The sequence below is a fragment of the Abramis brama genome (genome assembly GCF_963993115.1).
Source record: "Abramis brama genome assembly, chromosome: 1".
NCBI lineage: Eukaryota > Metazoa > Chordata > Actinopteri > Cypriniformes > Leuciscidae > Abramis > Abramis brama.
Window position 1 is genome coordinate 42202903 of NC_139963.1, and position 22556 is coordinate 42225458.

Genomic DNA, 22556 nt, shown 5'->3' on the forward strand with positions numbered 1-22556 from the left:
TTTCAAACGCTGCAGGACTGAGATGGAGTTGTATGCCAGTCTCCCGCGGAGGTACTCCACACTTCCGTCTCTGCTGTCTAACTCTATACTGTCTTTGCTCATCTAATGTCTCATTCTGCTAAGTGATCTTACGTTGCTGATGATTTTGGGTGGGCTGTAATGTTTAAATGGACAGATTTTTCAATTGTAAAATGATTTGTAATTAAAACATTCCCATTTTTAAAACCAGGCAAGAAAAGAAAAGAAATGCAAATGATATTAAACCAAATGATATTGCATTTTCAGATGTTACACAACATGCAAGCTTGCGTTAAATGAAATCTTTCTTTCTTTTCTCTTTCAGCTCCAACAAGCGTAAATCCATTGATGACAGTGAGATGGAGAGCCCGGTGGACGATGTCTTCTATTCGGGACGTTCTCCTGCCCCGGGAGCGTCCCAGCCCAGCGGCTGGCCCAATGATGTTGATGCAGGTACAGTCACTTTACCCAGAAGCCCTCTGGCTCTTCACACGCTCCACTTGAAAAATCCATACATTTCTTTATATTTGGTGCTGTGCCAATGAAAGTCTACATAGTCAGCGTAGACACCAAAATGATTTTGGCGTGAACGAAGAAAAGGCTGTGAGGGACCGGCGTTCAGTATTGAACGAGCTGGACAATTGTTCATCGAAGGCTTATTTCTTCTTCTTGTCAAATGAAAAGCCATCTAGTCTGACGAAGCTCTACAATCGGATCCAATTGGACAATTTTTGATCAGTATATTCACTGAATAAGTGGACACAAGGGCTGTGTGAGGGGCCAGACTTTTCCTTTTATCCACCAACCCATTAATCTCTCTCGCTCTCGCTCTCTCTTTTTTTTCTCTGTGCCTGCCTAGCATCTTCCTATACTTCTATAGACCACAAGAATAAATAAGATTGGGACAAAAATGCAACATTAGCCGCTTTTCCACCGTCAGGCCAAACGGTTCCCATTGCTTAACCGCTCTATACCGTGCCGATCCAGCCCACTTGGTACAGATATGTTTTCATTTTCCACTCTGAGGCTGATAATGGACCTCTTTTGAATGTAATGCAAATGCATCAGTTGTTGCAAGAGTTTACAGGAGATTTGATATGTAAATAGTGACCGCATTATGGAGGATGTTTAAATATTTCACTCACTTATCGAGCATGGCCCGCTAAAGAGAAACTGGCAGCCAGGCAACAGACGAGTGACCAATCCTGAGTGGCGACGTCACTACACTCATTTACCAGCACGGTTTGTAATCGTGCCGTGCCGAATCAAGCTCAAGTGAGTTTATAAATGGAACCGGTTCTTATCGTTCTTAGAACCGGTCGGCCTGACGGTGGAAAAGCTGCTATTCATGCAACTGGATTGATCTGTTAGTGAATCTGTTTTGTTTGGTGCTTAGCTTAAGAAGTCTTAAAAGCACTTACAATCACCCTCTAATTGATCATTCATGTGTGCATGTAATGATCTCACAGAATTAGGGCTGAAAAAAAAAAAAATTGTATATGTAATATTTCTTTATTGACACTAAAACATTAGTGGCTGTAAGCACTAAAAAAATAATAATACAAGTTCGATTAGAAATGCTCTTAATTTCTTGTGTAGCTTGTTAGTCATAGTTATGACATTTAAAAGGTGAATTAACACAAAACAAATATGAAAAAGATGATTTAAAAAAAAATATTTTCACACATTTTGTCAAATTTTGTCACATTTTACCATATAAATGATACCGTTTACCCTATCAAAACACACTTTTTGATTATTTTTGTTTTCAAGTTTCACCTTTAAAATGTTGCATTTTATTAATTAAGACCTTAAATAAAAATTTTCTATAGCAATTTATTGTGTTTTTCAAGCATTTACTATCTATTCGAAATATTTACCATGGTAACCACAGTGTCTGGCAAAATACCATGGGATTTGGATTTCATTCAAGCAGTGCAAGAACTATTTTTATTTATTTTTTAATTTTTTTTCAGTGATGGCTAATTTAAAATTACCACATAACTCTAGTCATTTTTGTGGAAACTGTGGATACCATGGTATAATTCTTTTGTAAGTTTGAAAAGGCAGTTTTGTTGTTGTGTTGCACAGGCAGAGAGTGGGGATGAAATTATTTGAACTTTAAAGTCATTTTAGATTGAGCAGTGCTGTTGTGACATGTAGGTCTTTTACCTGTATCCTCACACCAGACCATAAAACATGCACCATTCCCTCAATACATCAAATCATAAATAGTCACAAATGTTGCTTTGCTCACGCCACAAACTCAAAACTCTGCCATGTTAGATTTAATGTTCAAAATTCATTGGCTGCATCCCATCTTAAATTTTCGCTGCTGCTGATTGGATGGTTTGTGCGATGCGTGTGGCTTTCACTTCTATTGTTTAAGTGCACCTAGAATGGGTTGACTCTGGGAGATAGTGTGCAATACTGTCTTTGACCTCATGCATATGATGTGTATAGTGCTTATGTATTGATGATGATTCATCGGTCCCAAATTCTCTCCATCTGTCCCTATGATCTCAATCTCTCCCTCTCTCATTCATTGTTAACTCTATTCTTTTTGCCTTGTTTGGGTTTTTCAGTGCAACACCATTTGGCCAGTATGCAGGAGAGGAAGATAAAACACGAATCCGATGGCGTGCAGTTTCCTTACCATGGTTAGACCACATTACCCTCATATTATATATGATTGATGTATATACCACGCACACAAGTGTATTCAAATGTGTCTGTTATCTCTGTCTCTCTTTCAAACTCTCTGCTGCATCACACACCTTCTCTCTGATTTTCTGTTTTTCCTGGTGATCTGAGGTGGCGGGTGTTTTGTGGCTTGTGAATGTGCTTTCATTTTGTTTTGTACATCAGAAGTCTCTCTGTACATCCATTGCTTGTGTTAGATCCTGATATAGGATCCCTGTGGACCAAAGCAGAAGTCCAAATCCAAAATCCTGATTTTCACATAATATAAACACTTACAAACGTGGCTATTGTGTTGCATACAACAGCGGGTCTTTCCAGATATTTACTTAGCACTGTTGTTTGTTTCTTCTCCATGCCGGATTTATTTTAATTAGTCTTTGTGCTTAAAGGGGTTTACATGCTATAAGCAATATTTCAGCTGTTTATTCAACGTGCCTATGAGATCTCAAAGCTGTGAGGCCTGAAACGTACTCTGTGCAAGTACGTGAATGTGAACACAAGCTCAATTTTGAGAAAATGAGATGTGTGTGTGTGAGATTTGCTGCATCGGCAGATCTTAGTGACAGCAGCCACTAATGATGTCTGTCATTAATGTTAATCAAAGACATAGGTTTTGATAACTTTATTCAATTTCTGTATATATTTCCTACTTGTTAGACAGGTATAGGAAGGGCAACTGTAAATATAACATTTATTATGGGTTCATATGAGGATTGTTTTAAGTATTGTTTTCATTTAAGTTCACATAAATTAAATGTTATATTTTTTAAAGCCTCATAAATGTTAAAGGGTTAGTTCACCCAAAAATTACTCACCCTCGTGTCGTTCCAAACCTGACCTTCGTTCATCTTCAGAGCACAAATTATGATATTCTTGATTAAATCCGAGAGGTTTCAACATAGGCAGCAACGTTATTGCAACTTTCAAGGCCCAGAAAGGTAGTAAAGACATTGTTAAAATTGTCCATGTGACTACAGTGGTTCAACCTTGATGTTATAAAGCGATGAGAAAACTTTTTGTGCACAAAAAAAACTCTTCTCTTCCACGTCATTCTCCTCCGCTGTTGACGTAGTGTAAACAGAGCAGCGCTTCCGAGTTCTACGTCAGAACGCCGCGTCACTATTGGCCGATGCTGGTCACGTGAGCACCACGACACGTGTGCATGATGCTGATGCAGGAGCTGGCCAATAATGAGCCGGAGTTCTGACGTAGAACCAGGAATGGTTCCGATGACAAACAAAGGTCTTACGGGTTTGGAAAGACGAGGGTGAGTAATTAAAGACAGAAATTTCATTTTTGGGTGAACTATCCCTTAAAAATGTATAGCTTTGTAATGTTGAATGGCCATAATTAATGTTTAAAATTGGGGAAAAACTATTTTTCATCAAGACATCAGTAGCTATATTAGTATCAGTAATACTGGCCTTCATTCATAAAAAGATGCCATTAAACAAATATTTTATATATACTTTATATACCTTAAATCTTTGATGTTTCTACATTAATTTGTAGATTAACTGTGAAATTATGACATTCTAAAATATATTAACAACATAAAAAACTGAAGTGTTTTTAATCACAGAATAAATTTGATTAATCTAGTTTTTTTTAATCGATTGACTTCGACTTTGATTTTTAATTGAATATATATATAGAAGTGCTGTCAATATATGATATATATATATATATATATATATATATATATATATATATATATATATATATATATATATATATATACCATAATATATTATATGTAGATCAAATTCAATTAATATTATGTATTTATTATTATTGTCATACAGAGACACATTTTTCACTATCCAATCAATTACCCCAAAACAAAAAACAAGTCCAGCTTTAACTTTTTTTTTCTCGCAGCATATTCTGTTTCACTCTCACGTACATCAGACCGGGCGATTCAGATTGACTTTAATGGCACAGACATTTGAAGGTAACCCTATCACCCCTTTGAGTACGCAAAAGCAGATTACGCAGGAGTAGCCACAGTAATGCAAGAATGCGAGCTATGTATGTACAACGGGAACTTGTGTACTTGCACAGAGTATGTTTCTGGCCTGAGGGTCCTCCTTCATCTAATCACATTCACTGCCGCCCACGTCATGATAAACACACAGGCGCACAGATCCTAATCTAGGGAAACATGGGTAAATCCCACCAAAAAAAGCCAGCATGCTCAGGTGCTCCTGATGTCATGGGAATACACAACACACACAAACACACACACACACACACACACCAGAGCTCTGGTCCAGATGGCTCCACCATGTGTCGACAGCGTTGGGAGCTGCTGGGTTACAGAAGACATCTGTTACGCCGATGATGGCGGTGGTGGCGCTCCGAGCGCGTGTGAGTGTGTGAGAGTGTGAACTGCGCTACGCTTCAAAGGTGATTCACTACCTGAATGAGGCTTTGGCAACTCTGCAAGGTGACGGTGTCATTTATCATTAAATCTGGTGTCGCCCGGGGTACACGAGCCGTCTGTGAACCCATTCACACGCTGGATCGCTTCCTCATGCCCTGGGCTGACACGGATATCATCTCCTCCTATTTTTCATTCTCCCGCACTCTCTTTCACCTTGTTAGACTGTGGCGCTTTGTCTGTAAACATCTGTTTGTGATGGTTTCGAGAGGTCAGACAGTGAAGGGGTTCCCACGGGCATGAGAGACCTAGAAATTCATGAAAAATGTGAGGCCTAGAAGAATTAGGCAAACACTTGGACATTTCTGTGGTGGTTATAACATTTTTAAATGCTGAGAAATATTTAATTTCATGACAAAAAAATATTTTAGAAAAGTCAGCAGACTGCAGAAGTCATGGAAATTTCTGTTTTGAATACAAAATATTTTTATTGAATGCTTTAAAATATTTGAATGGCAGGAAATTTGTCTCAGAGTGTAAAATGGCTGTAAAATTTATTAAAATCAAGTCATAAATTCAAAAGTGAATATATAATTTTTTTATTAAATGCTTTAATGCATTTAAATGCAAACAGATTAATGTCAAAGACAAATTATTTATATATATATATATATATATATATATATATAGGCCTATATATAATTTGTCTTTTTTTTAGTGTTAAATGAATATACAATTATTTGTAAAAATTGATTGACTGAAAAACCCATAATTTCTATAGTGAATGTACAATGATTATATTAAATGTTTTAAAATATTTAATTTGCAAGTAATTGGTCTTTTTGCGGTAAAATTATTTAAAAAAATCAATAGACTAAAATAAGCGATAATTTCCAAATGCCATTTTCAAGTAAATGCTTCAAAAAATTTTATTTGCTATTTTATTGGCAAGTGTGAAATAAATGTGATTTTTTATTTATTTATTTTTTATCACTCAACCCTGTGTGTATTATTTCTGTAAATTCATGGTAGAAGTGTGTCATTCTGTCTGTGTGTGTTTGTAGAAGTGGGACTTTCTGATGGTTGGACGGTGAATGTGTGTGTCTGTTCAAGTGTTTGAGGAGGCGTTATATATGGCGTTTCTGACAGGTCAAGGTTTGTTTGGTGGCCAGCTTGTTAGCGTGGCGAGACTGGAAGGTCACGGGAGCGTTTGATTGGCTGCCAGTCTGCCTGAGTGTCGCGGCTGGCACAACTCGGAGCAATAACACATAACCCATTTTACCACACACTCACACACACACTCACACACACACATAGGCTAATGTGCATGAATGCAGGAAAAGGAAGAAAACTGTCAGCTGTAACTATGAAGGTGTTTCGGATGGCAGATATTTTCAGCAGAGATGCTTGTTTTTAGATATTGCCGCAACCTTATCTTATTCTATTAATATATTGCACTATAATTTGCAGTTTCCATCTTGTTTGTAATAGTAGTATTATATTTTAGAAAAATGTAATTGTTTTTGTTTGCATTGGGGATTAAAAATGAATGTTTTTGACAGTTTTATCTTTATTTATTATAGTATTAATGTGGATTATTTTTGTTTGTTTGTAATATAGAGTTATTCTGAAAAAATAAATGTATGTATATATATATATATATATATATATATATATATATATATATATATATATATATATATATATATATATATATATATATATATATATATATATATATATATATATATATATATATTCTCAGTAGAACAGAGAGTTTATCTGGAGTTCCCTGAAATACATAAATCTGTTTGTTCCACAGTTACCCCTTCTTGACAAGAAACAGCTTGACTCGTTCATTTAGCTCTCCCACAATAAGTCATGATAGATAGCATAATAATGATTTATCTTGTGGTTTTGTGAGTGTTTGTTTAAAACATAACAAATGCTCAGTGATCCTGTGTAAATGTCACACTTTGTTGGACTTTGCAACACAAACGTTCTCAGTAGACAATGTTGCTTTTAACGCCACCAATGAAATCTGACAGTCCTTTTTAATAAAAACACTAAGAAATTTTGTACCAAATCTCTTATGCAATTTGCAGTTCATTTGTCTATAGGTGTTTTTGATAATAGATTTGATATGCTGCAAAAATATAATTTGTCTGTCTCTGAGTTACTTTTTTTGTTTGTTTTTATATATTTCAAGGAGGCAGAGATCCATTCAAATGTGGCATTAGCATAATTAGCAGATTTGTGGCTTCCTTAAACGGCTCCTCAACATCTTAAATTGGGTATTTAAATCACCACTTCTAATAATTGTTTCCCTCAAAACCAGCCAGAGGATTTGATGGTAAACTCCTTTTCCTCTCCTTCCCGAGTCTTGACATGTTTGGCCGTGTTTCTGGGTCACTGGGTGAGCGTTTATGCCAAACTCAGGGCAGCTCAAGCTAGAAGCCCTGCGGCCTCAGTCTGACATTTATAGGATCAGGATGACACATTAATACGACGTTATATACAAGGAGACCAAACCATCACATACTTTCTCCTTTCATTTCCCTCATCATGCTCACCATCACGCTTCCCGCCTGTCCTCCTCTTTTTGGCATGAGCGTTCGGACCTGCCACTGGAACAGAACCGCTTGTGTTTTACTTTTTCCCTCAGTGCTGAAAAGTCAAGTGAAAGCCTCTGATTTGGTTCCCCAGGTGACGTTTAGGGTGTTTTTATGTCAGAGTCTGTAAACAGTTTGTATTTGCGTTTATTTACTCATTTGCATTTGGTTTGTGAAAGCATGCCGTTCTGTTCGGTGGGCATTACTAATGCGGTTGCTCGGGTGTATTGGAATATTAAAGTTATTCTGAACATAGATACACATAAACCAGACAAGTATGCTAGTAAATATCATTACTCACATGATCCTTCAGAAATCATTCCAATATGATGATTTGCCCAAACTTTTGAATGGTAGAGTATGTTTTGATATATTACTAGTAATTTGTAGATCTTTTTTTTATTTTTATTATCCTTGGAAACTGACGTCGCTTTAAAAGCTGTGAGAAATGGTGGCAAAATATTGACATTGATGTTTTGACTACTCTTTCCTTTGAGATTTGGAGACTGAAAGAGACAGACAGACATGAGTTATTATGGGATCTGCTGTCATGGCATTTATTTTCCCACTTAAAGCTGCATAGAGACCCTTCCCGGCCCTGTCCCAACCCTATCCCACTCTTTCCTGCACTCCAATGCTTAAAAGCAAAGCTCGCAGACTGGACCTGTTCGCACTGCAAAAAAAAAAAAAAACATTATTTAATCAAATTTAGTATAATTATGCAATTATTGAATCAAATTTGACATATGTTAAGCCTTTTTTTTTTTTTTTTTTTAGAGAGAGAGAGAAATGTTATTTAAATTAATGAAATTTATGCTTAAAATATATTTTTAACATTCTTTAGAAATTTGATAGTGTGGTAAGAAAAATAAATTCATTTTGCTTTTTATTTGTTGATTTTTTATTTTATTTTTTGTCTCGTTCCCCAGTAAAACTTCTTTAGAAAGATTTATTCTTTAGAATATATATATATACATCTTTCTAAAGAAGTTTTTACTGGGGAATGAGACAAAAAGATATTGATTCATATTATTATTATTATTATTGTTATTTATTTATTTATTTTTGCAGTGTGGCTGGCTTCTCTATAATTCACAGCAAACAAACAAAAAACTAGCAGTGTCTTATCTGTAGATTAAAAGACATTTGTTAGTATTATTATCAGCAAATTTGTAGCATTTTAGAAGCTGAGATGGATAAGATTATTTTTTTTTTTTTTAGATAAAGATCAAGAAGCAAAACCCTGTTTAATTAAATCCACATCTCTGTTCTGCCATTTTGTTGATCCCATTTTTACCAGGACTCTCTTCGCCTGGTTCTCTTAAGAAGTCGGGGAAATTCGATTTCAGCGCTCTGTCCGGCCATACGAGGTCTGCACGCATGCCGTTCACCCATCACCCGCTGCCCATGCTGGCAGGTGTAAGACCAGGTGAGAGTTCAGAGCCCCCCTCACCCCACCTCCCACATCCTTCCCCTTCCTGTCCTGCTCCCTCACGCCCCCCGGTGGGGTCGGATGTGGTGAAGTTCGGGGAGAGGCGAGGTCGTGTTTACACCACGGTCGGGTCGGGTGAAGGCGTTCGCCATTCGTCCCCCCCCACCCCCACCCTTTTTCTCCTCTGTACCGAGGCTGATTTGTCTTTTTTTTTTTTTTTTTTTTTGTCTGTCTGTCCATCAATGTGATTGGTTGGTGGTTGGTCTCTCCATTTCCCGACTTCATTTCCCCCCCGCTAGATGCACATGAGCTTGTAAGATATCATTTAAATGCTGTACAGCAGTGATCAGAGTATGTATCCACTCTGTACAATTTTAACTGCTATACAAGACTCACAGGATTAGAAAACCAAATTTTCATAGATGTTCTGAAGTATTTTGTCATCTATTATCGATTAAACTAGACGGAAGAGAAGGAAAAAATTGTAAATGGGCCAAAATTAGACACGGCAGGAAAATCTTGCCATCAAATCAGTGGCGTAGATGTAGATGTGCTTTTTTGATAGACAGACAGAGAGATAAATAGACAGACAGACAGACAAACAGGCAGATATACAAACAAACAGATAGTTATACAGATAGATATGAAATCAAATATGGACAAATCCCCACACCTGCTAGGAGAAAGCCCAGCGAGCTCAAACCTGGCTATGTGAGGTCCTGTCATGACGAAAGAGCCTCCAGCAGGACAGAGCTAGACAGATAGATAGACAGACAGACAGACAGACAGATAGATAGATAGATAGATAGATAGATAGATAGATAGATAGATAGATAGATAGATAGATAGATAGACAGACAGTTAGACAGACAGTTAGACAGACAGACAGACAGTTAGATAGATAGATAGATAGACAGATAGATAGACAGACAGACAGACAGACAGACAGACAGACAGACAGACAGTTAGACAGACAGACAGATAGATAGATAGATAGACAGACAGACAGACAGACAGACAGACAGACAGATAGATAGATAGACAGACAGACAGACAGACAGACAGACAAACAGTTAGACAGACAGACAGACAGACAGACAGACAGATAGATAGATAGATAGATAGACAGACAGACAGACAGACAGACAGACAGACAGACAGTTAGACAGATAGATAGATAGACAGACAGACAGACAGACAGACAGACAGATAGATAGATAGATAGATAGATAGATAGATAGATAGATAGACAGACAGACAGTTAGACAGACAGACAGACAGACAGACAGACAGATAGATAGATAGATAGATAGATAGATAGATAGATAGATAGACAGACAGACAGTTAGACAGACAGACAGACAGACAGACAGACAGATAGATAGATAGATAGATAGACAGACAGACAGACAGACAGACAGACAGACAGAGACAGACAGACAGTTAGACAGACAGACAGACAGACAGATAGATAGATAGATAGATAGATAGACAGACAGACAGACAGACAGACAGACAGACAGAGACAGACAGACAGTTAGACAGACAGACAGATAGATAGATAGATAGATAGATAGATAGATAGATAGATAGATAGATAGATAGATAGATAAACAGATAGATATATCTCTATGTTTGTGTTTGTTTGTGTTTCAGTTTTTTTTTTTTATGTTGTATACATTTGGATTGAGTCGTAGCCGTATGCTAGCGATGCCCTCTTGTGTGGCCATGTGTTGTTTTGTGTAGCCCGGTTGTGTTTAGAGCTGTTGTTGTGTAGTCACTCCATGTGGGAGGGGGTCTTTGGTGGTGGTAGTTTGTGGTGCCATTTGCCTCCTCCTTGAAGCCTTGGCTCCATCCCATTCCCTAATGGGATTAAAGAATGGATGATGAAAGAGCGAAAGAAACGAGGAAGAGGAGGGAATAGCAGTCTGCACAGCAGAGAGGGTTAAAGCAGGGCTTTGCCTGGGAGCGAGGCGCCCGCGTCTGGGTTACAGCGAGGCTCTGGATGTTGGCAGACTGTCCCGGGCAGCTGGGGTCCCGTTTGGCTGGAGGAGACAAGACCCCTCACCCTTCCACTCGCCAGTCGCACTGTTACTCTTCATGCAAATGAGAGCGTGTCATGACTTCACATTAGGGTTGTGCTGATACTTATTTTCTTTTCTCATGCAACTTAATTTTAGGTCCTTGTACCAATGTTTTATTAATTTATGTGCCTTCATACCATTTCCTACTATTCAATTAACGAAGAAGGAGGTCATCTAAAAATCTGGAAGTGATATTTCACAGTGCGCATCTATGAGGTGCCGTATTGGACAGACAACAACAAAAAATCACGCAGTCTCTCTTACATGTTTGTGGCCGATAGACAGACGGATAGTTTGGGGGCTCTCTTGGCAATTAAAAATTGATACATCATATGTGACGAAATCTTATGTTAAAATAAAGGCAATTAAGAGGCTTTTCACTTGGATAGCATGTTTGTGTGTCTGCATAATAATTTTGAGTTTCGGAGAGAGGTTAAAGTTGAGTGTGAGAAAGAAAAAGAGGACCACATGTTGTTTTTTTTGTGTTTTTTTTCAGCAGCACATTGTTCAATTTAGTGTGATCACTTTATGATTCATACAGCACTGATGCAATGTGATACACATACACACACACACACACACACACACACATTGATTGTTCTTATATAAAGCTAACTGAAGTCTACAGAATAAAAGCTTAACCTAAATCCTTAATCCAACTAAAAGAAACCTTTAAGCATTTTGGGATTTAAAAATTAGATTATATAATGATGTATATTTCATATATATATTCATATATTTCTGAATCATTTTTACCTATCAAGACATCGCCTGGGATCCTAAGGGAGGTTTTGTCCGATTTAGCTCTGTTCTGCGAACAGCTTTGTTCCCCAATTATAGTGCACACACACACACACACACACACACACACACACACACACACACACACACACACCATTTTTCCTGAACTGCTTTCCATCACTTCCATCTCATGTCATCTGTTGTATCCTTGTGTGTCAGTCTTTCTTGTACTAATTATTAATATACTACTGTACTTGTATAATATCTGTCACTAACCTCTCTCTTTGTGTGTGTGTGTGTGTGTGTCTGTCAGCAGGAAGTCCCCGTGCCTCAGCTTCTTCCCTGCACTTCCCCTCGCCATCCATCATCCAGCAGTCCAGCCCGTATTTCACCCATCCCACCATCCGATACCACCACCACCCGGGACAGGACCCGCTCAAGGAGTTTGTGCAGTTCGTGTGCGCCGACGGATCAGGACAGGCTAGCGGTCAGGTAAGAGGAAATGAGTGTTGGTGTGAACGTCTGAATTGAACTCATTATGCAGCTGTTCTCTGAACAAACACACACTGGTTTAATAGTGAATTTTGGGAATGCCGTCCTACAGTATCATACTACTCATACTATTTTTGCAGCATGTATACTGTGAACCGTATACAAATGTTCTGTTTGCATTAAAAACCCAGTATACATTATACAAGAGAGAAGAACGCATGAAATACTCTATCCCACAATGCAATGTGTTCAACTTGATCTTTTAGGACACTTTATACTAATACTCCATTTTGAATGCAGCCATTGTCACAATCCACTGTATAAAACATTTATCATTGCTTACTGCATATTGTTTCACATACTGTTTGTTAAAATGTTTGGAAATATAGAGTATATAATGTGCAGTATGCAATTGTTTAATGATAAGACATTTCATCCTTCCAAACCAAATGTTGATGGAACAGAACTTAGTTTTCATTTTAAGCAAAAATACTTGCCTCATTAATTGATATTGAATGTATTCTTTTTCTCTGTGAAACTAAAGTTATCAAGCATTTAAAGTAATGTGTGAAGACACAGGGCTCCAGACAAAAAATCAATTAAGGACCCTTTGGCTCCTATAAGGGAAAAAAATAGGCGCCAAATTATTATTTTTTTAAGTGCCACAAAAGAATAAACGTATTGTAATTTTGTCATGTGTTGTCACGTCTGCCCTCCTTTTTACAGCATCAGCATTTTCATCCATCTTGTGGATGTCCTGGGAACTAAGATTCACTTAAAGTAGGAACTGAATTGTTTTTCCAACTTGACAGTCACAAAGAATCGTTCTTTACACAGAATCTGAACCAGTCACAGACCATAACAATGTCATATAAACATTGTCGTATGTCTTGCACAAACCCAATCTATTTTTCTTCATGAGTAATATCTGAGAGGTAAATTTGGTGAAAGGCAGCTCTTCATATGAAATTATACGGGCGGTGTTGAATTTCATTTTTAGCTCCTTGCATTCTTTCTTATGTAGACAACAGGTTAAGTAAAAATATAAGTATTGTGTGATATAGTGGATATATTTAGCAAAATGCCCTTTTCTATAGTTATTTTCCTTGCTGACTACTGAGTTTGAGTACTGAATGGCTTTTCTGAGGAAAATTTGACGTTACGTGACATGATTGTTCTCAAGCTGTTTTGTACAAGCTCTTTCCAAGGTCGAAATGCTGATTGAGCGATCTGTCTGTCAGGCCACATTAAAAAGCGCCAAACCGACATTTATTGCTTGTATTTCATGACAAAATTGACAGAATTTGAAAGCTGAAAGTTTGTTAATTGTTTACTTAAATTAACAAGCACATTACAGGTGACAATTAAGTACAAATCTTACAGTCTGGAGCCCTGAGACATCTGTCGCAATTAACAGACCAGCTAAGATTGAAGTTTGCTGTTATCAAGCATCCAAAAACTTTTTAAATAATGCACAAATGTAGATAATGTATGTACTTTTTTACTATATACACACAGTAACTGCATACTGTCTTTTCCGATGGAAACAAAAGTGTGCGTTCCTTCCTTGTCTTTGAGGCCGACTAATCGGTCACTGTTATGTATCTTGTGCTTGTCTAGACAATCTTGAGTTAATCTCTCCTTCTCTGTCCACTTCCACGTTAAAACCCATCTGTGCAACAGCTGACGACCTCTGCGCATTACAGCGTAGCGCATCCCTCCTCAGTTCTGCTTCTGCCATTTTCAGCGTTTTGAACGTGGCTTTTTTTTTTTTTTTTGCGCCCAGATTTTGATTTGGAATCATTCCATGGACCAAAGCTCACCTCACCATTCGTGCGCCCATTTCTTCTTCTTCCTCACCTTCTACCTAAAGTCCTCCATTTTTGTTTTTTTCCAGCTCCTCCACTGCTCCTGTCTATGCCTGTGGTGAAGTCGACACACAAACACGCACACAAACACACCCTTTCATAAACAAAAGCAAACAGACATTCACCATCCTTTTGGTTGTTTCCCTCTCAACTCTTTCCACTACCAGCCACCCGCCATTCCTTTATTTTTTTATTTTTTTTTTAAGCGAGTCTGCGTTGTTTTTTCCATTTGTGGGGTGTCGGGCGTGTCCGTACTCCTCACCCTGTTTGTGTCGTCTGCAGCCGAACGGGAGCGGCCAGAGCAAAATGCCGGGCTCCTTCTTGCTGCCTCCACCCCCCCCTGTGGCGCGTCCAGTGCCCCTCCCAATGCCAGACTCTAAACCCAGCAGCACGCCCCCCGATGGCGGACTCACCTCACCCACATCTCCGTGTAAGTGACCCGAACCCCCCCCCATTCCACCAAACCCCTCGAAGGCTGGGAGAAAGCCAGTCGTCTGGCCACAGCTGGGCCGATTTTTGCCATCTAGTATGTGTTTCTTGAGTTAACATCTACTGCCCATTATTCGTAACTATCGTGTTAGCACTAACTGTTGGGTCAGACCTAGTCCTTACTACTTTTATTTTATTTTTTCAATCTGAATGAAACCAATGCAATTTTCGTGCAGGTCTTTTTTTATGCATCCTAATTTTCAGGCATGGATTTTAGTGGTTTTTAGTGGTTTAACCCATCAAAATGTCACTAAAGTACGGAGCCCATAAAGGGAAATAATAAAAATGAGTTGGGAGTAAAATATATATTTCAATGGTTTTGCATTCTCTCTCAAAACTTTTGTGTTTCCCTGATAAACTTTTGCATTCACTCTGAAAACTTTTGTGTTCTCTTGCGAAACTTTTACGAGCATTTGCCCATATAAATTTTGCATTCGATCACAAACCTCTACCTTGAGAAACTAATTTTTCTTGCAAAACATTTGCGTTCCCCCGAGAAACTGCGTTTTAACAAAAAAACGTTTGTGTTCCCCTGAGAAACTCTGCGTTCTCTCACAAAACTCTCCCCAGAGAAACTGTGTTCTCTCACAAAACGTTTGCGTTCCCCTGAGAAACTTGGTGTTCTCTCAAAAAAATGTTGTGTTCCCCTGAGAAACTTTGCGTTTGATCACAAAATTCTCCCCCAAGAAACTGCGTTCTCTTCACAAAATGTTTGCGTTCCCCTGAGAAACTTGGGTGTTCTCTCAAAAAACTCTCCCCCGAGAAACTGCGATCTCTCAAAAATGATTTGCGCTACTCTGATAAACTTTGCGTTCTCTCACAAAACTCTCTCCCAAGAAACTGTGTTCTCTCACAAAACGTTTGCATCCCCCTGAGAAACTTTGCATTCTCACAAAACGTTTGTGTTCCCCTGAGAAATTTTGCATTCTCACAAAATGTTTGCATTCCCCTGAGAAACTTTGCATTCGATCACTAAAACTCTCCCCCGAGAAACTGCGTTCTCTCAAAGAACGTTTGTGTTCCTCTGATAAACTTTGCTTTCTCTCACAAAACGTTTGCGGTCCATTGAGAAACTTTTCGTTCGATCACAAAATTCTCCCCTGAGAAACCGCGTTCTCTCAAAAAAATATTGTGTTCCTCTGAGAACCTTTGTGTTCGATCACAAAACTCTCCCCCAAAAAACTGCGTTCTCTCAAAAAAAATATTGTTCCTCTGAGAAACTTTTCGTTCGATCACAAAACTCTCCCCCAAAAAACCGCGTTCTCTCAAAAAAATATTGTGTTCCTCTGAGAACCTTTGTGTTCGATCACAAAACTCTCCCCCAAAAAACTGCGTTCTCTCAAAAAAAATATTGTTCCTCTGAGAAACTTTGCGTTCTCTCACAAAACTCTCCCCCAAAAAACTGCGTTCTCTCAAAAAACGTTTGCGTTCTCCCACAAAACATTTGCGTTCCTCTGAGAAACTCTCCCCTGAGAAACTGCGTTCTCTCACAAAACTCTGCCCCGAGAAACTGCGTTCTCTCAAAGAACGTTTGCGTTCCTCTGAGAAACTTTGCGTTCTCCCACAAAACCTTTGTGTTCCCCTGAGAAATTTTTTATTTGATCACAAAAAAATGCGTTCTCTCAAAAAACGTTTGCGTTCACCTGAAAAACTTTGCTTTCTCCCACAAAACGTTTGTGTTCCTCTGAGAAAATTTGCGTTTTCTCACAAAACTCTCCCCCGAGAAACTGCGTTCTCTCACAAAACGTTTGCGTTCCCCTGAGAAACTTTTCATTCGATTACAATACTCTCCCCCAAAAAACTGCAATCTCTTTCAAAATTTTGCGTTCCCCTGAGAAACTTTGCATTCAATCAGAAATCTGTCCTCCGAGAAACTGCGTTCTCCCAAAAAACGTTTGCGTTCCCCTGAGAAACTTTGCAAATGCTCGTAGGTTTCACAAATCGTAAAACCTTTGTGTTTTCTTCTAAGAAACTTTGTTCACTTACAAAAACCTTTGTGTTCTTTTGCAAAACTCTAGTGTCCTCCCGAGACTCTTTGCATTTGCTCCCTTTTGTGATGAAAACAATATGAAGTGGGAGGAAAACTATAATTTAGAGCTTTTGCAAGCAAATGCAAAATTTCTTGGAGGGAAAGCAATTATTTTACTTGAGAACGCAAAAAGTCCTCAAACATAGATTTTCCTCCCATCTCATATTTTTCCCTTTAAATGTCCCCTTAGGGCCTCCGTACTGAAGGGTGCAAATTTAGGGCAGTAAAAGTGGACTCCAAATTGTTTTTTAAATTTTTTATGCATTTTAGTTCAAACAATTTTCGCTGACTTTTTATAATGCAGCCTCTAATTATTGGACAGTGCTGGCCTGAAAATCAAAACAACATAGAAGAGTGTGTATCCACTCGACTAAAAAGACCAGCTTAGACCATCTTGAACTTTCATTTTGGTCCAGGTTGATTTGTGCTGGTCAGTGTGTTGAAGAGTCGATTGTGAGACACGGAACCCATGCTTTGTAATTTTACGTTGGTTTGATTTGAGTTTGTTTTGGTTACATTCACATTGCTGGTTAGCTTTTGGCTTGTGGAAATGTGATAGTTGAGCTCCAGTGCTGGTCTAAAGGTCAGTTTGTCCCGTACTCAAACCAAATTTAGGTCGTTCAGAGAGGAGGTGGCGTATCGGGGTGGAGAATCAGACAAAATATTTTCACTCACCACAGACGGGGCACTGGACGGAGCACTTGCATTTCTTTTCCTCTTTTCTTTCATGTTTCTTATTTTTCCTTCCGTTTCATTTTTTTTTTTTTTTTTTTTTTTGGGCTCCATTGTTTTTTTTTATGTTGTTTGTGTGTGTTGTCTTTTTATGTGTTTATATGTTGCTGATTCTCCAGAATGCACTTACCACACCTGCTTACAAATATATAGAATGGTTATTTGCTTATGTTAAAGCATTAAGTTTATAGTGGTCATGCATTACAATAAGTTCACTACGGTTAATGCGGATTATTAAGGGTAAATATACAAAACGAATGGCCTAAAACCCTTTTAGTTTCTTTTAGCAAAGTAAATCCTAATCATTTAGTGCTTAGCTTAACAACTTAGCTCCAAAATAAATTGTGTATTATATAATGTCTTTCATTAAACAAATGGTATCTAATTGCAATAATAATATATATATTTTTTTTTTATGAATGAACAAAGCAGCATTTCATATCTTTTTGAATGTTTGCTAAAGAAAGCGCTAACAAATACGGCTCTTTGGCTTTGATTTTTTTCCGTATTTGATGAACGGTTACAGAGTCCATCAAATAAATCCGAAACCTGAAACTGCCCTAAATTTCATAATGACTTCAAACCTGCAGATTCAAATTCAATTTTAATTGATTGATCTTCAACTGTGTGAACCAATGACAATCAAGCATAGTATATCTTTGATGATAAGTTCTTGCTGTACATTCAGTACAGGAGTTTTTCAGTTTTCACTAAATATTTCATGAAATTTGCTCAAAGCATCTGCTGAGAATCATTTTTTTTGTTCAGATTGCTCTTTAAATAACTAAAAGATTTTATATTGTATAGGGTGATTCATGAAAATGCTAAATGTCGTGCTTTTCTGATGATTTTCTGAAATCTTTTTGTTTTTTATTTATATTTTCTGTCTCTCTTCTTCTCTCTTTCTTTCTCAGCATACTCCACGCCAGGCTCCACAGCTCCCAACAGGTTTGTCAGCATCGGATCACGGGACAACAACTTTCTGAACATACCCCAGCAGACGCAGGTGATTGTTATAATCAAACAAACCTTGTTTCTTGTGTTCGAGCGCTTAAAATCCTCTTTCTTAGCATGTTAGCCTGCTCCTCCCCTCTTTTCCCATGATGCTCTCTGCTATGCGGTGACGGGCCCATCTGGAGCAGGCCTGCGATAACTCAAGCTGATCGGCGCGGTGTAGTTGATTTGAGCGTTGCGAATGTGCGGCCACCACACTGCGCCTCCTCCATCACCCAGTACACTTTACTCATTAATGTGTAAACCACACCCGCCCCGGGCCGGCTCCCTGCTCCTCAACACATGGTGACCATCTGAAGTCGCTAACTCGCCCGCTCTCACCTCCTCCCTCTGCTGGACGGCCTCTCTGGATTTGACCATTCATTTCCCTCTCTTTCTGCCTAACCTTTCCTCAATTCTCAGTGTTTTTTTCACCTTCTTTAACTTGTTTCTCAACTCGCTATCACCCTCTGCTGGTGATTTTTTTTTTCTTCTCTCCCACCGTGACTTCTTGGCTGTGACTTCGCTTTGTCCGATTTTGCACATTTTCTAGTGTGTTCCCCCTAAATTTTTTAAGGGTAGAGGAACCACTTTCCTTTTGTCCTCTAAGACTTAAACAACTTGTGTGCAAAATAGCATAGCTGGGTATTATAAGTAAATTTTTTGCAAAGATTCATTATTTGTTGGTGAATGTATATATATATTATTTTTATTATAAATATTATTATTTGTGTTGCACTTTTCTGGGTGCAATAATTAATTTATATAAAATTATTAAATGTAATGTAGACAATGACTGTGACAATGAAAATAGCTGGTCATTATAAGTAAATGCTTTGCGAAGATTCATTATTTGCAGATGAATATATATATATATATATATATATATATATATATATATATGTGTGTGTGTGTATATATATATATATATATATATATATATATATATATATAGCAATTGCATATATTTCTATGCAATGCAAGTAAAGAAATAAATATATAGTGCAATAATAAAATATTAAAAATATTAAATTTAATACAGACATTTATGAAAGATAAAGAGGCAGTGAGACAATAGTGAAATAATACATATATTATTAATTAAAAAAATCAATTCAATGTAATACAAACATTAATAACAGCTAAAAGAGGCAGAGATACAATGGCGAAATAATAAATTAATTTATTTTGTTTTTATTTATACATTTTTATGTAAATGTGCATTGAAAGAGTGCATTAATAATTATAATTCAGTGTAATTTACTTCAAAGAGCTAATAATTTACTTACTTTCTTCAGTGAACTTTCAAGTGGCCTAAAGGGTATTTCAGCAGTTAAGTTCAACTTTAAAATGTTTGTTGACAGAATATCAAAGCAAGTGGCATGTATTTTGAAGAAACAGCAAAAGAACACTTTTCAAACATTCCACAAAAACTACTTTGTGAGGTTTTCAATGATAAATCAAAAGAACTAGAGTTTTTGTTTTAGGTGATATAAGCTTTATGTCAGTGTATCATGTTCATATTTGATGAGATTTTCTTCACCTGAGTGAACTGACTTCATACATCCAAGAAAAATCAACACAACTCTGGTTTTGTCCAAAGACTCAAAAGAAAAGTGGCGTGATTGAAGAGAAAAGATCCAGTAGCTTTCAGACGCACAGATACAGACAGATCATCTCATGTAGTGCCATTCAGACCTGTGCCTTTTAAGTGTTTGAAAACCTTTTGGGCCCACTGTATGTCCATACATCTCCGTATGGGGAAGTTCTCTCCGTTTTCTCTGTTCCCATCCAAAGGAACAAGGAAAGATCTGCGGAAAAGTGAGACAGGCCCGGAGGAAAGAGAGGCAAAGTTTAAGCACGGCCCCTAAACTGAAAAGTCACGTCCCAACTGTCTGGTTGCCCGCAGCAACGAGACATGATGTCACAGGCAGTTGAACTAGAGAGGTGTGTGTGTGTGTGTTTGAGTAGAGCTGGTCACTGCCAAGGATTACAGGGGGAAGATGGGATTGTGAGAGGGAGGAGTACAGCTTAGAGGGGAAGAGTTACTTTGCCCGAGTGGCTGTTGGGGTGGGGGGGATAGACGGGACGTGCCGGGGGTGTTTGTGTGACCTGCAAGAGTCACCCAGAACAAAAGTTACCCACAGCCCCTCCTCCCAGACCCTCTCAGCCAAAGTGTTTCCAGGATTTGACTTCTAGAGAGTTTTGTTAAAGCCAATCAGGAGAAACAATCCCGCTTTCTCTCACTGAGCTCTCACTGTAATCCGGAGCGGCATCTCTCCTTCTCCATCTCTCCTTCTCCATCTCTCGTCACACTGATGGAGCCGAGCTCTCGCCGTAATCCAGAGCGGTGTCTCTCCTTCTCCATCTCTCTTCACACTGATGGAGTCGAGCTCTCGCCGTAAACCAGAGCGGTGTCTCTCCTTCTCCATCTCTCTTCACACTGATGGAGTCGAGCTCTCGCCGTAATCCAGAGCGGCATCTCTCCTTCTCCATCTCTCCTTCTCCATCTCTCGTCACACTGATGGAGCCGAGCTCTCGCCGTAATCCAGAGCGGTGTCTCTCCTTCTCCATCTCTCTTCACACTGATGGAGCCAAGATCTCGCCGTAATCCAGAGTGGCATCTCTCCTTCTCCATCTCTCCTTCTCCATCTCTCTTCACACTGATGGAGTCGAGCTCTCGCCGTAATCCAGAGCGGCGTCTCTCCCTCTCCATCTCTCCTCCATCTCTCTTCACACTGATGGAGCCAAGCTCTCACTGTAATCCAGAGCGGCATTTCTCCTTCTCCATCTCTCTTCACACTGATGGAGTCGAGCTCTCGCACGTAATCCAGAGCGGCATCTCTCCTTCTCCATCTCTCCTTCTCCATCTCTCTTCACACTGATGGAGCCAAGCTCTCGCCGTAATCCAGAGCGGCGTCTCTCCTTCTCCATCTCTCCTCCATCTCTCTTCACACTGATGGAGCCAAGATCTCGCCGTAATCCAGAGCGGCATCTCTCCTTCTCCATCTCTCTTCACACTGATGGAGTCGAGCTCTCGCCGTAATCCAGAGCGACATCTCTCCTTCTCCATCTCTCCTTCTCCATCTCTCTTCACACCGATGGAGTCGAGCTCTCGCCTGTAATCCAGAGCAGTGTCTCTCCTTCTCCATCTCTCTTCACACCGATGGAGCCGAGCTCTTGCCGTAATCCAGAGCGGCATCTCTCCTTCTCCATCTCTCCTTCTCCATCTCTCTTCACACCGATGGAGTCGAGCTCTCGCCTGTAATCCAGAGCAGTGTCTCTCCTTCTCCATCTCTCTTCACACCGATGGAGCCGAGCTCTTGCCGTAATCCAGAGCGACATCTATCCTTCTCCATCTCTCTTCACACCGATGGAGCCGAGCTCTTGCCGTAATCCAGAGCGACATCTATCCTTCTCCATCTCTCCTTCTCCATGTCTCTTCACACTGATGGAGTCGAGCTCTCGCCGTAATCCAGAGCGACATCTCTCCTTCTCCATCTCTCCTTCTCCATCTCTCTTCACACCGATGGAGTCGAGCTCTCGCCTGTAATCCAGAGCAGTGTCTCTCCTTCTCCATCTCTCTTCACACCGATGGAGCCGAGCTCTTGCCGTAATCCAGAGCGACATCTATCCTTCTCCATCTCTCTTCACACTGATGGAGTCGAGCTCTCGCCGTAATCCAGAGCGGCGTCTCTCCTTCTCCATCTCTCCTTCTCCTTCTCTCTTCACACCGATGGAGCCGAGCTCTCGCCGTAATCCAGAGCGACATCTATCCTTCTCCATCTCTCTTCACACTGATGGAGTCGAGCTCTCGCCGTAATCCAGAGCGGCGTCTCTCCTTCTCCATCTCTCCTTCTCCTTCTCTCTTCACACCAATGGAGCCGAGCTCTCGCCGTAATCCAGAGCGACATCTCTCCTTCTCCATCTCTCCTTCTCCATGTCTCTTCACACTGATGGAGTCGAGCTCTCGCCTGTAA

At 39.2% G+C, this 22556-nt stretch overlaps 1 protein-coding gene across 43 annotated transcripts in view; it reads left to right on the plus strand.

Moving 5' to 3' along the window:
* The window catches only part of nfixb (nuclear factor I/Xb), a 171966-nt gene that overhangs the window by 140327 nt on the left and 9083 nt on the right, over positions 1 to 22556 (plus strand). For 5 of the 43 annotated variants that reach the window (XM_084128571.1, XM_084128611.1, XM_084128575.1 and 2 more), the window contains 7 exons: positions 16 to 51; positions 344 to 471; positions 2604 to 2678; positions 9017 to 9145; positions 12287 to 12465; positions 14616 to 14763; positions 18498 to 18589. In XM_084128571.1, the coding sequence (XP_083984697.1) occupies positions 16 to 51; positions 344 to 471; positions 2604 to 2678; positions 9017 to 9145; positions 12287 to 12465; positions 14616 to 14763; positions 18498 to 18589 (787 nt within the window). The remainder of the gene's footprint in view (positions 1 to 15; positions 52 to 343; positions 472 to 2603; positions 2679 to 9016; positions 9146 to 12286; positions 12466 to 14615; positions 14764 to 18497; positions 18590 to 22556) is intronic. The other 38 variants (XM_084128581.1, XM_084128589.1, XM_084128599.1 and 35 more) reach the window with 15 other exon arrangements.